We start from the raw sequence: 13,442 nt of genomic DNA, 5'->3' as shown, positions 1-13,442 counted from the left end.
AGTTGAAATTCTATTAAGGACACAGAGTGGAGGATTATTCCAGCCTGATGATTGGAGATCAGTAACTCCCAATGAATGATTATATATTTGGTTTGGTGAACTATGGTTTTATTACACGTGAATAATAGTCTTTTTGCTTATTTCATTGTAATCTCCTGCTGATCATTTACTTGGGCTTATAACTATACTTATATACTGTGTCGTCGTTATCACGATTTCCTGAGTTATTGCTGAAATGGTAAATGAGTTAGTTCTTCTATTTATACATGTTCTGACTTCACAGATAGCGACACGTCCAAACAGGATTAAGAGACCAGGATGAGATGCGGATCATCACACAATGAAAGAGAGTGAGAACATGGAGAAAGGACTAAATTACACTATATGTCATTGTGATTGGTTGACCTGGTTGTTGATTTTACTCTACTTTCCTTAGTGTTCATGGGAAAAGTCGTTTTTCTTGCAGTGTTGATGTTATCTTATGGCTGCTACTTGAATAAAGTGAAGAAAGAACAGCATAACCCTCAACGTTGTGTTCTTAATAGAATTGAAACTTTCCTTCACATGAGCTAGGACATTTTTTATTACTATTGATAGGTTGATATGATACCTACATACAATCTCCTCACATACTGGTCCTTAATTTCCACTACAAAGCAGAAAATGGCCCTCTTAGGGTGATTGATATACACTGCTAACGAGAACAGACCCAGAAGATCTTACATTGCCACCATTTTTGCTGGCTACTCACTGGCATTGTTTGTGGCTCGCAGTAGGGCTCCCTGTGGTATCAGTAGCAGTTTCCCTTTCCCTGAAGGATTCTTGCTATTGGTTGTGAGGTAGAGTTTGGTACCAGGAGGTAGATTTGCCAGGTTAGAGAGATTTGTGGCAGGTAGCTGCAATGTCGCCATCACTAAAAAGAAAACAGAGAAAAAGTATGTTATATGATTGGAAATACATTGTTTTTAATCACAAAAAGCAAAAGCCCAAGGATGGCCTCTGTTGAAAGCATTAAAGCGAAAAAGTGAAATCCTAGATTGCACAAAAAAAAAAGACAAAAATGCGAGATGTTAAGAGTAAGGAGAAACAAAATAGGTCATATGGTATCTATGAAGGCCAAACAGTGCTAAAATAACCAAACAATGTTAAAGTCAAACTCATAGAAATATTTCCTTCCACTCTTAAGCTTTCTCAAATGGCCTCTCAAGACTTTTTCTGCATTTGTATTGATTTTTGGTAAGCACTGAAAATCAATATTCTTACACTCGCCCACCTATCAAGATAAAGATAATGTTACTTACCCAGTAAGCATCTGTTCTTGGCATGTAGAGCTGTAGATTCACATGCTTTGCATACTCCTGCCATCTAGTGTTGGGTCCAGTTGTTTTTCTTCTAAAAAGTCTTTCCCAGTCACGAGGTAAGGTGACTCCTCCTTTCTGTAATAGTATGAATGGTCTTCGACTCCACTGTTAGATTGTTTTCCCGCAAAAGGATACAAATGGAGTAAGTAAGTGTAGTATAGAGATGTTCATGCGTATACATGTATAATGAAGAAATGCAACAACTATAGGTACCCGGAGAGGTCGGTGGGCGCATGTGAATCTACAGTTCTACATTCCAAGAACAGATGCTTACTCGGTAAGTTACATTATCCGTTCGAGGCATGTGTGCTGTAGATACACATGCTTTGCATAGACTATAAAGCAGTATGCTCCCAAAATGGTGGCTAACCTTTAGATGTTGCAGTTCTTTAAAATAGTGTTTTAAGTACTGCTTGACCCACATTAGCTTGTTGACGTGCTAACACATCTGCACAATAGGGTTTGAAAAATGTGTGTGTTGTAGACCATGTAGCTGCCTTACATATGTCAGCTAGAGGAATGTTATCAAAAAAGGCCACAGAACACCCTATTTTGCGAGTGAAATGGCCTCTAGGGGGTTGGAGAAAGTTATTTTAGCTTTAGCGTAGCATGTTTGATTGCATTTAACAATCCATTTTGCAATGCCAGATTTAGAGATGGGATTGCCTGTGTCAGATGGAACAAATGCAACAAACACTTGTTAAGATTTGCAAAAGTCTTTTGTTCCATCTATGTAGTACAATAAGGCTCTTTTAACATCTAGCTTGTGATGAGCACGTTCTGCCACACAATCAAGTTGAGGAAAAAAGACTGCTAACTCAACCAATTGGTTCATATGAAAAGCAGAAGAAAAGCAGAAATCACTTTAGGGAGGAATTTGGGGCTGGTGCGTAGAACTACCCTGTCTTTGTATAGCTGAAAGAATGGTTCTTCTAAGGTTAATGCCTGTAGATCACCAACTATCCTCAGTGATGTGATCGCAATGAGGAAAGCAACCTTTCATTAAACGAATTGCAAGGGGCACTTGTGCAATAGTTCAAAAGGTGGACCCATGAGTCTTTTGAGAACAATGTTGAGATTCCAAACTGGAGCAGGAGGAATTCTTGGTGGTATAACTCTTTTCAACCCCTCCATGAAAGCTTTGATTACTGGATCTCTGAATGGTGACAGATGGTGTCTGTTCTGTAAATATACAGCTACTGCTGCAAGGTGCAAATTAATAGACGTATAAGCTAGTTCAGTTTGCTGGAACAGGTAACAAATACAATTTTGTATAGAAGCATCTAAAGTAATGATTGTGTTGGTATTGCAGTATACAACAAATCGTTTCCACTTTGCTGCATAGCACGCTCTGATGGTAGGTCTTCTTGCTTCGTTTAGAATATTCATACAGTCTGGCGGTAAATTTACATAACCAGACTAAGATTTCAGGATACAGATAGCTAAGTTCAGTTCTTTGGGATTTGGAGGTCTGATTTTGCCATGGTTCTGTGTGAGGAGAGTGGAGGTGAGGTGCAGTTTTTGATGTTGAACTAACAACAGCTCCAATAGGGTGGTGTACCATGGTTGAAGGGCCTATATGGGAGATACTAGAATGAGTGTGAGGGATGTTTGCCTGCGCTGTCAAACCAGACATGGAATGAGTGGGAGAGGCAGAAAACCATAGGCAAATATCCCTGATCAGTTCATCCATAGGGCATTGCCATTTGGGAGCCAGTGTGAGAACTTGGAGTCGAAGCTTGAGCATTTTGCGTTTTCTGCTCTGGTGAAAAAGTCTATTTGCGGGAATCCCCATTGTTGAAAGTAGGGAAGGAGAACTTGAGGATGAAGTTCACACTCGTGAATTTGCTCCTTCTGCTGAGAAGGTCCGCAGTTTGATCGTTTACTCCTGGGAGGTGTTCTGCCAGAAGATAAATGTTATGATGGATTGCCCAATTCCAAATGGCTTGAGCGAGTCTTGACAGATGGAGAGAGTGTTTCCCTCCCTGCTTTTGCACATAATACATTGCAGTCATGTTGTCTGTTCGAATTAGGACAGTTTTGCCTATGAGGTGAGTTTAAAAAGCTTTGAGTGCTAGAAAAACTGCTAGAAGCACTAGATAGTTGATGTGGAGACTTTAGCGTTTGTCGCTTCACAGCCCTTGTATTGTGTAGTCTTGGAGATGAGCACCCCAACTTGTTAGAGATGTGTCTGCTGTGGAATAGGGTCGATGAAATGCTGTCCTTTTGACAAGTTTTGTAGGTTCCACCACTGCATAGAGCGATGGGTACGGTCGGCTTTCAACACTAGATTGGTTAATCCACCCTGTGACTGATTCCACTTATGTGCCAAGCACTCTTGTAGTGGATGCATGTGAAGTATTGCATGGGGTACAATTGCGATGCAAGATACCATCATTCCCAGCAGTTGCATGAACAGTTTGGCTGGTAAAGTTTGGTTGGACTGACAGTGTAGTATGAGAGCTTGAATATTGTGAATTCTGGCTACATTGTGTCACGATTTGCTCAGTGTGCTCTCGTGCCCATCACCAGGGGGCCACATAGTGGGACTTTCCAGTCTTCTAATAAGCTTCCAGACCCTCCCCTGCATACATTTCCTGACTTCCAGCCATTTGGACACCTTATTGGGGACAGACATCCATTCCCAATCCATGCCGGGTTTTGTAAAAGCCAGCCTGCTTATACTTGGAGCCAGCCTACTCATGCCTGAAACTCCATTACCCAGAATTCCCTGCTCACTGCTTTGTCTCCACCTCTGCAGGCCAAGGATGGGTGGAGGAATTCAGCTCACCTGTGGCTGGCTGCTGCTAGCCTGCTCACACCTGATGCATATGATTACTGTGAGCTCTTTTAAGCCCCAGCTCCCTTCAGGCCAAGGTTGGTCATTGTAGCTGTTTACTGGTGAGACCAATCTTTGTTTGCAGTGCTCCCTGAGCTTTTTCTATCCTTGTTTCCAGTGTTTCCTGAGCTTTAGTTATGACTTGTTCCTGACCTGCTGCTGTTATCCTTGTTCCTGAATTAGCCCTGCCTGCAGTGCTACCTTGACCCCTCAGCCTTAGTATTCCTTGTACCTGAGCTGCAGCAGTTTTCCTTGTTCCTGAATTGGCACTGCCTGCAGTGCTACCTTGACTCATGAGCCTTTGTAATCCTTGTTCCTGAGCTGCAGCAAATTTCCCTTGTCCCTGAATTAGCTATTCCTTGTACCTCAATGAGCACTGCCTGCAGTGCTACCTTGTTTCCTGAGTCCCTGAGCTATAGTTATTCTCTGTTCTTGTTCCTCAGCCATTTCTTGTTCCTGATTTGCACTGCTTGCAGTGCTCTCTTGACTCATTGTTTCCTGAGCTGTAGCTCTTTCCTGTTTCATTGAACCAGTACTGCTTGCAGTGCTCTCTTGACTCCTTGTTTCCTGAGCTGTAGCTATGTCCTGTTTCCTTGAACCAGTACTGCCTGCAGTGCTACTTTGACTCCTAAAGCTTTAGTAATTCCCTATTCTTGTACTAGCACTGCCTGCAGTGCTACCTTGACTCCTTAGCTATAGTATTTCCCTGTTGCCGTACTAGCACTGCCTGCGCTGCGACCTTGACACCTTAGCTATAGTATTTCCCTGTTCCTGAACCAGCACTGCCTGCAGTGCTACCTAGACTCAATTCTTGTTCCTGCCCCAGCACTGCCTTCTATGCTACTTTGTTTTCTTGATTCCTTAACCTGCACTATTCTATATACCCTTGTAGCCTCCCCTTCTGTATATCCCTTTATAGTCCCTGCCTTTCTTTCCATTTCCTTGGTTCCAGTTCTAGTTTGCTGTCTTTCTATTCTGCTGTCTTACTTCTGTTACCTTGTATGTTTGTTACCTGCTTTCTGCCACGTGTGCCCTGTGATTTCCTTCCTTTCCTGTTAAGCACTCTTCCTTGCTAGCTCCTTGTCTATTGTGCTTGTGTTTAGTTCTACTCCCTTGCTGTTACTGCCTTGCGTGTTCCTGTTTGATCGCCAGGATCCTTGGGCACAGCTGACTACCTAGGTGGTGTTTGTTGTTCCCTGGGAGAATTGTCTTTGAGTTACATTTATAACATCACCATAGGTATAAGCTCCACAGACCCTGCCTTTATATGCATATCCTACATGTGGGTATTTGCAGTCAGTATCTGTAACAGCAATTGTGGGTAAGAAACTTACTGAGCTTCAGTCTTACCGTGTGGAGCTCCTGAGTGCTTTACCCCACACCCCCCTTTATTGTTAATGTTGTTTCATATATATGTCTTGCACATTCGTCCTAGGTGTAGTTATTCTGAATGCTAAATTGCCTTGTGAGTGCCCTTCCTTTCTGAGTCTTACCCATCTTGTTCACTTGTACAGGCTTCCCCTTTGGATCCCTTTTTCTCATCTGACTCCCTCTATGATCGTGGGCAGTGCTGTACTCCTCTTCCTGTGTAAGTTTTCTACCCAGTTCCCAGTCCATGCCCAAGTCCCTGACTGTGTTCCCCACATAGTCCTGGACAGTCCTTGACAGAATGCCCAACCCACATTTCCAGGGTCACTTGTGAGGTTTATTTGCATTCAATTAGCTACCATTCCTCTGTTACATTTGTTTGAATATCTTGAAGGTGTGTCATAATGAGAGGTTTAAGAAACAAACACAGCAGTGCATCATTTAAGTTTAGCAGGGCAGTTCACCAGTGCCCAAAAATGAGAGGCATTTAGTGTCCACTTTACCATTTGAGGATGTTAACCCTAGTCCTAAAACTATAAATCCTCTTATGAGAAATTGACATTTACCTTCTGAATATTTCACTCATTGGCTCTCAAACACCTCTTTGCCAGATCCTGACTTGCTCTTCTGCTCTGATCCAGATACAATGTCTGTGTCAGCATTGCAAAAGGAGAATGATACCATACTCTGTTTGCTGAACAACAAAATTCTGATTCTCGCATATCTGCTGACAGTGGTTGTAAAATACAATGTTCAACCACACAACCTAAGAAAGAGCAGATGCATTTCATAACCTCTGTTTTCCGTTCAAATACTGTTACCCAGTCTTGTAGTCCAGTAAAGATCACAGTCCCAGATAGTAAAGGGACCTTGTTAAATACCACATTCAAAGTAAACAATCAGTTAAACAAAAGAGAGAAAAGACCTACTATAACAGAGAAGGCTAATAGCCACTTCGAACAAAATCCAAGGTATAGCGCTGTTTCTTGTTGTGAAGTTGCCAAGTCTACCACTGTCCTTTTAGAGAAAGATCTGCAGTCTTCACAGGATATAAATATGTCTAAGATTCTTGAATTACAACAAGAGAATAAAATGTTTCAGACTGTTAAAAAATTATAACCGGGGGCGTGGCCAAGATGGCGGCGGAGTAGGACGCGGATCTCCGTCTCTCCGGCGCGGCCACCGGCTTAGCTTTGTTTTAGAGCCCTAGTTCGTGCCCAGCCGCAACTTCCGACGACATCCCCGGGGGAGCCCTGGACTGCCCTGTCCCCAACAGTGCCCCCTTTTTGCGGCGGAGTGGCAGTGACCCGGCGCCTTGCGGGTCGAAAGCAGCGGAGCCCCTGAGCGGCCTAGCCGCGTGTGTGAGGAAGACGCAGGCTGCTGGTGGGGATGGCCGTGCACTGCGCCTACAGCACCGGGAGCCATCGGGCGGAGCTCCGGCGCAACAGCGGAGGGCCGGGCGGAAGCAAGAACTGCTCGAAGCTGGTCCCGGCTGCAGTGGCGAGTGGCGGGGAACACGGAGTAGAGGTTGGCCCGCCACCATTGCCGAGGCCCGACCAGACATTCTCCTTGAGCAGTAGCTCGGCCCACAGCACCATGTCGTGACCTACCGCAGCGGGAGCGCACAAGAGAGAGAGGGGGCACTAGCACCTGGAGCCAGCCTCGTGGTCTGCCTTTCCCCCACAGCGCGGAGCAGCGGCCCAGTCGAGGCCTAACAGAGCGGAGGCCTGGAGAAGGCTGGGAGCTGAGCGCGCTGATGACCGCCGGGGGGTGAGCTCCACAAGATCAGCGGCGGGACGTGAACCCCCTGGACTGGTCACCAGGGGTGCCAGATCTCGGCCCAGGGATCGGCGGGCAGGTGGCGCGCTGCGATCGGAGCCACTTGGGGGACTTCCCGCACCCAGCAGCATTACCTGGGGACTCCTTCCCAGACGGTCTGCGCAGAGGTGGGCCGCAGCACAGCAGAGGTGAGGAGAGCGGCGGTGCCCTTGGGAGGAGCGGGTTAGCTCGGTCCGTGTCTCGGCGGACGGTGCAGATCTGGACCAATAGCGGGGTGGGGGAGCGCTAGGATTCCCCCCCAGCAATAGTGAGACGCTTGCCGCCTTCCCTCGCAAACAGGACCACATTGAGAACCGGAGGGGCCCTCCTGGGGGAGTCGGCGAGGCGGTTCCCCCACCCCACACGGCGGCCCTGTGACAGTAGCGATGGGGGGCCTGGCTTCTCACCCCCCTTCCACACGCACCTGTCTTTACGACGACGACGGGGCGGGGGGGGACGGGGGGGGACCACGGCCGCTCCTATAGAGGTACTCTTGCACAGACGCCCCTTTGCGGTCAGGGCAAAATGGCGGCAGGCAGGAATAGGAAAGATAAGCCACCGAAGGACGTGCCGGCGACCCCCGGGGGTTGCGCCACATCGAAAACCCCAGCGATATCGCCGCGACCTGGGGACGAAAACGCACCGGCCACCAAGGCCTTCGTGATGGAATTGTTTGTCGCCATCAAAGAAGATATCTCTGAGCTTCGCTCGCAGCTGGCCCCGGACCTCCGAGAAGTACGGCGCGACGTCGACGAGCTCGGTGAGAGGGTGGCTACTCTTGAGGAACACGATGTAGACCCGACAGGCGACATCCATCGCCTCCAGCAGGATGTGCTTCGGCTCACTGAACAGAACCTGGACCTTCAGGCTCATGTTGAAGACCTGGAGAACAGATCGCACAGAAATAACATTTGCATGAGAGCAGTGCCTTGGAAGGGTGAGGGGTCCGTTTTGCGGGAGTATGTGGAGGCCCTTTTCAGACAAGTATTGGGCGAGGACGACCTCACCGACATTAAAATGGACAGAGTACATCAGGTGGGACTCCCGAGAGGTCCGAAGGCCCCCCCTCCAGACATCCTGGTGTGCGTACATGACTTCCAACTGAAGGAGCGCATCTTGCGGAAGGCTCGCACTCTCAATCCACTCCAATTCCAGGACCACCATCCCCTGCTCTTCCAGGACCTGGCGGCCTCCACATTGACCAAACGTAGGGAATTCAAGCCTGTGACTACATTTCTGAAGGAGCAGGGAATTCCCTACTCCTAGGGACATCCCTTCAGGCTGATTTTCAGATTAAACGGGAAGCTAGTCCAGGCCCGCTCCCTCACGTCGACCCTGGACCTTCTGGGCCTGGCGGGCCCCATCACCCTTCCGGGAGAGACAGCTTCCCCTGATAGGGAGAGTAAGCAACCAGCAGGTTGGCAACGAATCTGCAAACCGGCACGTGCGGTGAGGCCTGACGTCTCCACGAGCCGCCTGGAGTGGGGAGCTGCGGTCGCATCAGTGGCGCTGGTGACGGAGGCGTCTGGAGGCTCCTGAGGGGAGTGACTCAGAACTGGCACTTCTAGATCTTCAAGATGGCGCCGGAGAGAGCGATCCATGAGAGTTTGCCGCAACTCTCCAGATGTCCTTCGTACTGGACATGGAGAACTGCAGTTTCTTGGATGAGAGTTGGCTGTTGCCAGTGTGTCACACTTATGAGACTGTGCTTGCAGGGAGCTTGGAATGGAGCTGAGGTATTTAGAAGTGAGGATATTTGTGTCTGATGTGTTACCTGGGAGTCAGACAGAGGTGGATGAAGTGGTGCTGACAGGCGACATCATCGATGAAATCAACGGCATCTCCTTGCGTTACGCAGTCAATGAGCAGGCTGGGGCAACTTGAAGGGCACACCATTGAGTTTCAGACTTATCCGGTGGAAGTGGCATGATGGAAGTGTCTACCGACCACTGCTGCCATACTTAAATGTTCTGAGAGAGAAGGTGCCTTCATTCCAGCTGCAGGAAGAACCCAGACATTTAGAATCCTGCGAAGACCGTTGCCTTCAGGATGGCAGGCTTTTGTACAGGGTGAGATACCTGGGCCAAGCCAATGTTGGATCGTATGGCGGTAAGGAAGTATTGGACCGCGGCATCTTGATGGTTTTAGAGCAGCGTTTGCCTCCCAAGGAGGTCATGTTGGATGTGAAAGAGACTGAAGTGATTCTGAAGGAAAAGAAAACCTACAAGCTCCTGTTTCGTCACTCCTATCCAGAGATCTCAAGCGTCGGACGACGTCTGGACAAAGCAAATATGTTTGCTGTTTGTGCTGCAGAGTCGAAAGCTTTTCCACCAGACACAACCTTCAACTGCTTGGTGTTCCAGACAAACACTTCAGATGAATGTGAAGAAATAATAAAAAGAATTGCTACTGGATCGTCTGAGGAGTGGTCCTTCAGCCAGTACTACCTAGATACCCAGAGGATGTGGGCTGTGTGCTGTGAAGCAGCTGATGCACACAGATGCCACACATGCATCAGGAAATCTCTACAGAACAGGGCATGGTGAAGGAAGCATCGTGAATTGATGAGGCAATGCCTGCTTTCGTTTGCCTTTGGGACTAGTAATTTCAATGCCTCAATATGACTCTCTGGCATACACCTCAAGTGAGGAATGTTATTGATAATGTATCTGCAGTGCAGACTATAGAGTATTAAATGTATAAATATTAAAAAATAAAATCGCTGGGAGAAAATATAATTAAACTAGGCATTCAACTATCAAAAGATAATAACAATCCCAAATACTACATTCTAGAACAGAAGTGATGGGTTTAAAACCAAGCATTCCTACCATCTTTAGGTCTGCAGTGAAGATACTACTGCCAGCGGCCTTCTAGCCCTTATGATCATCAGGTCAAAAAATGGTTGAAATAAAAATAAGACTATCATTGACTCGCAAGAACAGTTACAGCATAGGTCTGATATAATATTGTGTATAATCCTTCCATCTAGACGCAGGTCCAGACTACTGATTGAAAGAGTGAAAATAGTTATGTAGTGGGCCACCGTGATGGGGTACCCAGCATGTTGAGGAGGTCCATAATGCCCTATCAGTGAGCCCAACCGCAAATACCCTCAAAAACGTCATTTCCCTTTCTCTGGCTGCACAATATATACAGGCCTGTAGACACAGAGATCAGCAGTTTTACTGAAGGCATAAGAATAGCAATACAGGATTTCTACTTCATGCATTATACTTTAGTAATTTTGATGCAAAGTGGCAGGTGTTTTGGCTCTCTTAGCAACATATACTATCATATGAAATTCATAGTCTTAATAGAAGATTAAGCTCCTCTGCAGATTAGTGCCAATTCTGGGAGCTATTTTATTTGGTAATAAGGAAAACTTTTGTATGTCCAGCTCCTTGCTGCTGAAGGCTTATGCATCAAGGTGTTGCATATATCTGCAATCATACCTGCTCATTTGAGGGGCTAGAAAGGTGATGTGAGCCCTAAAGGAAACAATAAGCTTTTCAGCATAAATGGTCAACGGAGGCAAAGGGGGAGCTTTATGAATCCAAATGGGATCTGTAGATTGTCCTTCAGGGAGATGGTAAGGGGGTTCTTGGAAAATGTGTACATCTGCAGACTTTCTGAATATCACTGAAGTGTGTAGCTGATGCATGCAAGCATGTGGGGTCGTATGAGTTGCAAGAAAACTTTTTGTTCAAACCAACAAGCGACCCAATTTGGTATTGCTCTGGATGCCCTGAACACTGGCTATTTATTTTTGTACTTCGCAGATGCCCATGTATAGATCGTAGATTGTAACATATATTTTTGGTTCTTTCCCTTTTCCTGACTCTTGGGTCAGAGACATGTAATCTTGTGCAGTCTTAACTGCCAGTAAATCCAAACTCTTTCTTGAAAAAAAACGGAAAAAAAACTGTGCACAGGCACTACATCCGAGATGTGTCTCTCTTCTTCTAAGGAACCTCAGATGCAAGGAAAGAACCTAGATACGTGTTTGCTTTCTCTTACTGGTAGTGAAGCTAGTTCCACCCCGGGGTATCACGTCACTGGCCATTGACATACTGACAAAACCTGAACCAGTGTCTGACATAATCCCTGATGTGACAACACCCTCTGACTCAGTCTATGCTCTTGGTTTAACTTCTGTGACTGAAGCCAACCTCCTCACTGAGAGGAACAAAATCCTGACCCCTCATTTGCTCTCTTGCCTTCAAGTACACCACATATTGAGAAGTCAGGAAATATTACTCTCTGCTCTGATGCATCTGTAACACCTTGTAATATAGAGGAAATTGGAAACACCAAAGACCAAGTAATGTCTGACCTGTTTCCTTGGACTAAGACATGTGAATTGCTAATTGGTAAAGCCAAGCACTATTCTGAGCCATCCCGAAGAAAGAACTTCAGCGTGTTTTAATGTGCAAAGCAACTGTGAAGATTTCACTACTTACAACAAGGAATCTACTGTTCAAGGGCTATTGCCCTTTCCAGAACTTAAAGCCTATCACCCTTGTCCCCCTATGCCATTAGCTTGTCTGCTTTCAGAGTCTCCAGTATCCTCAGCTGGCCTGCCATCTGAGCCCAAACCTGCAGCCTTCCTGCCATCAGTACCGGGGGCCTCCAGACTACCTTCCTTCAGAGCCCCAGTCCTCAGCCGGCCTAACCACGGAATTTCAGCCTGCAGTCTGCCTGCCTACTGAGTCCAAACCTCTGGACTGCCTGCCTAGTGAGCCTCCAACCAATTTGCTTATAGAGCCAGCGCCTCCTAAATGCCTGTTTATGGAGCCAGAGCTTCCAAAGAGCATGTCTCCAGCACCAGAACCTGCAGGCCACCGGTCTCCAGCACCAGAGCTTCCAGGCTCCCTGCCTTCTGCACCAGAGCTTCCAGGCTCCCTGCCTTCTGCACCAGAGCTTCCAGGCCCCCTGCCTTCTGCACCAGAGCTTCCAGGCTCACTGCCTTCTGGCCTTGAGCCTCTATTATGCCAACTTTCTGACCCTGTACTTCCAGTTTCCCAGCCTTCAGAGGTCTCAATACATATACATTCAGAGACTGAACCTCCAGCACCAGAGATAAAACTCTCAACATGTAAGCCTCCAGGGCCTGGGTCTACTGTATACATGCTTCCTAAGTCTCCTGCATGTGTATCTTTTGTATGTTTTCGTCCGGGTCCAGAACTTCTTCTATCTACGAGTCAAAGAATACAATTAAAAGGACTTAAAAAATCAATAAACGGCTTGCTAAGATCTTTACGCCATGACCCACGTAATATTACACTCACCTCCAACGCGCGGGAACAGAGAATCACATTAACAACAACAATGAACAGGACCTCTGGGCCAAACTCTTGCATAACATCAAGCACGACGCCAGTGAAAGATTCTGGAAAACAGTAAATAAGATAATACACCCGAACCATGTGGGCCTTACCTCCTTCATACTAGAGGAAACATGGGCAAGCTATCTAAAGTCCCACTTTAACAGCCAAAGGTTTCACTGCCTCAATGCCGGGGAAGATCAAAACAGCCGAGCATGAAGTTGATACTATCAATTGCAGCAGGGAAAGCGGTAGATCCCCTCCCGCAAACCCTGTAGCTGGTTTATGTTTCAAGGCAATTATTACATCTCAACCTGCTAGAGGAAAGCTATACAGCATTAAATGTGCAGCCGCCACTGAACAGCTCCTAATTAAAAAACAGATCAAGAAGGGAAAAAAGGAGGGAGCACCAGGGCCGAACTGCATTCCACCAGCAGGGTTCAAGGAAAAACCGGAGGACTGGGCAAAAATACGGCACTCACTATTTCTGGAAGTACGACATCTGGGCATAATTACAGACTCCTGGAAAGGGTCGATAATCGTGCCAATCCACAAAACGGGCAGCAAGAATTTACCAGCCAATTATCGGTTAGTAGCCCTGATCGATAATGAAGCCAAATATTTTGCGGGTACATTGCTGGAGGAATTGTTAATCTGGGCAGAAAACAACAAAATAATCCCGCTAAACCAGACAGGATTCCGAAAGTGCTCCGGTACAATAACTAACAT

At 46.7% G+C, this 13,442-nt stretch overlaps 1 protein-coding gene and 1 pseudogene across 2 annotated transcripts in view; one reads left to right on the top strand and one right to left on the bottom strand.

Annotated features, from left to right (window-relative positions):
- Nucleotides 1-13,442, bottom strand: part of YEATS2 (YEATS domain containing 2) — a 1,326,518-nt gene that overhangs the window by 808,463 nt on the left and 504,613 nt on the right. For both annotated transcript variants that reach the window (XM_078665556.1, XM_078665557.1), the window contains exon 16: nucleotides 752-913. In XM_078665556.1, coding sequence (XP_078521682.1) covers nucleotides 752-913 — 162 coding nt within the window. The remainder of the gene's footprint in view (nucleotides 1-751; nucleotides 914-13,442) is intronic.
- LOC144791986 (uncharacterized) lies at nucleotides 9,011-9,932 on the top strand (annotated as a pseudogene).

The sequence above is a fragment of the Lissotriton helveticus genome, chromosome 11 (assembly GCF_964261635.1).
Source record: "Lissotriton helveticus chromosome 11, aLisHel1.1, whole genome shotgun sequence".
NCBI classification, from domain to species: domain Eukaryota; kingdom Metazoa; phylum Chordata; class Amphibia; order Caudata; family Salamandridae; genus Lissotriton; species Lissotriton helveticus.
This window is presented reverse-complemented; position numbering and strand designations above follow the sequence as displayed.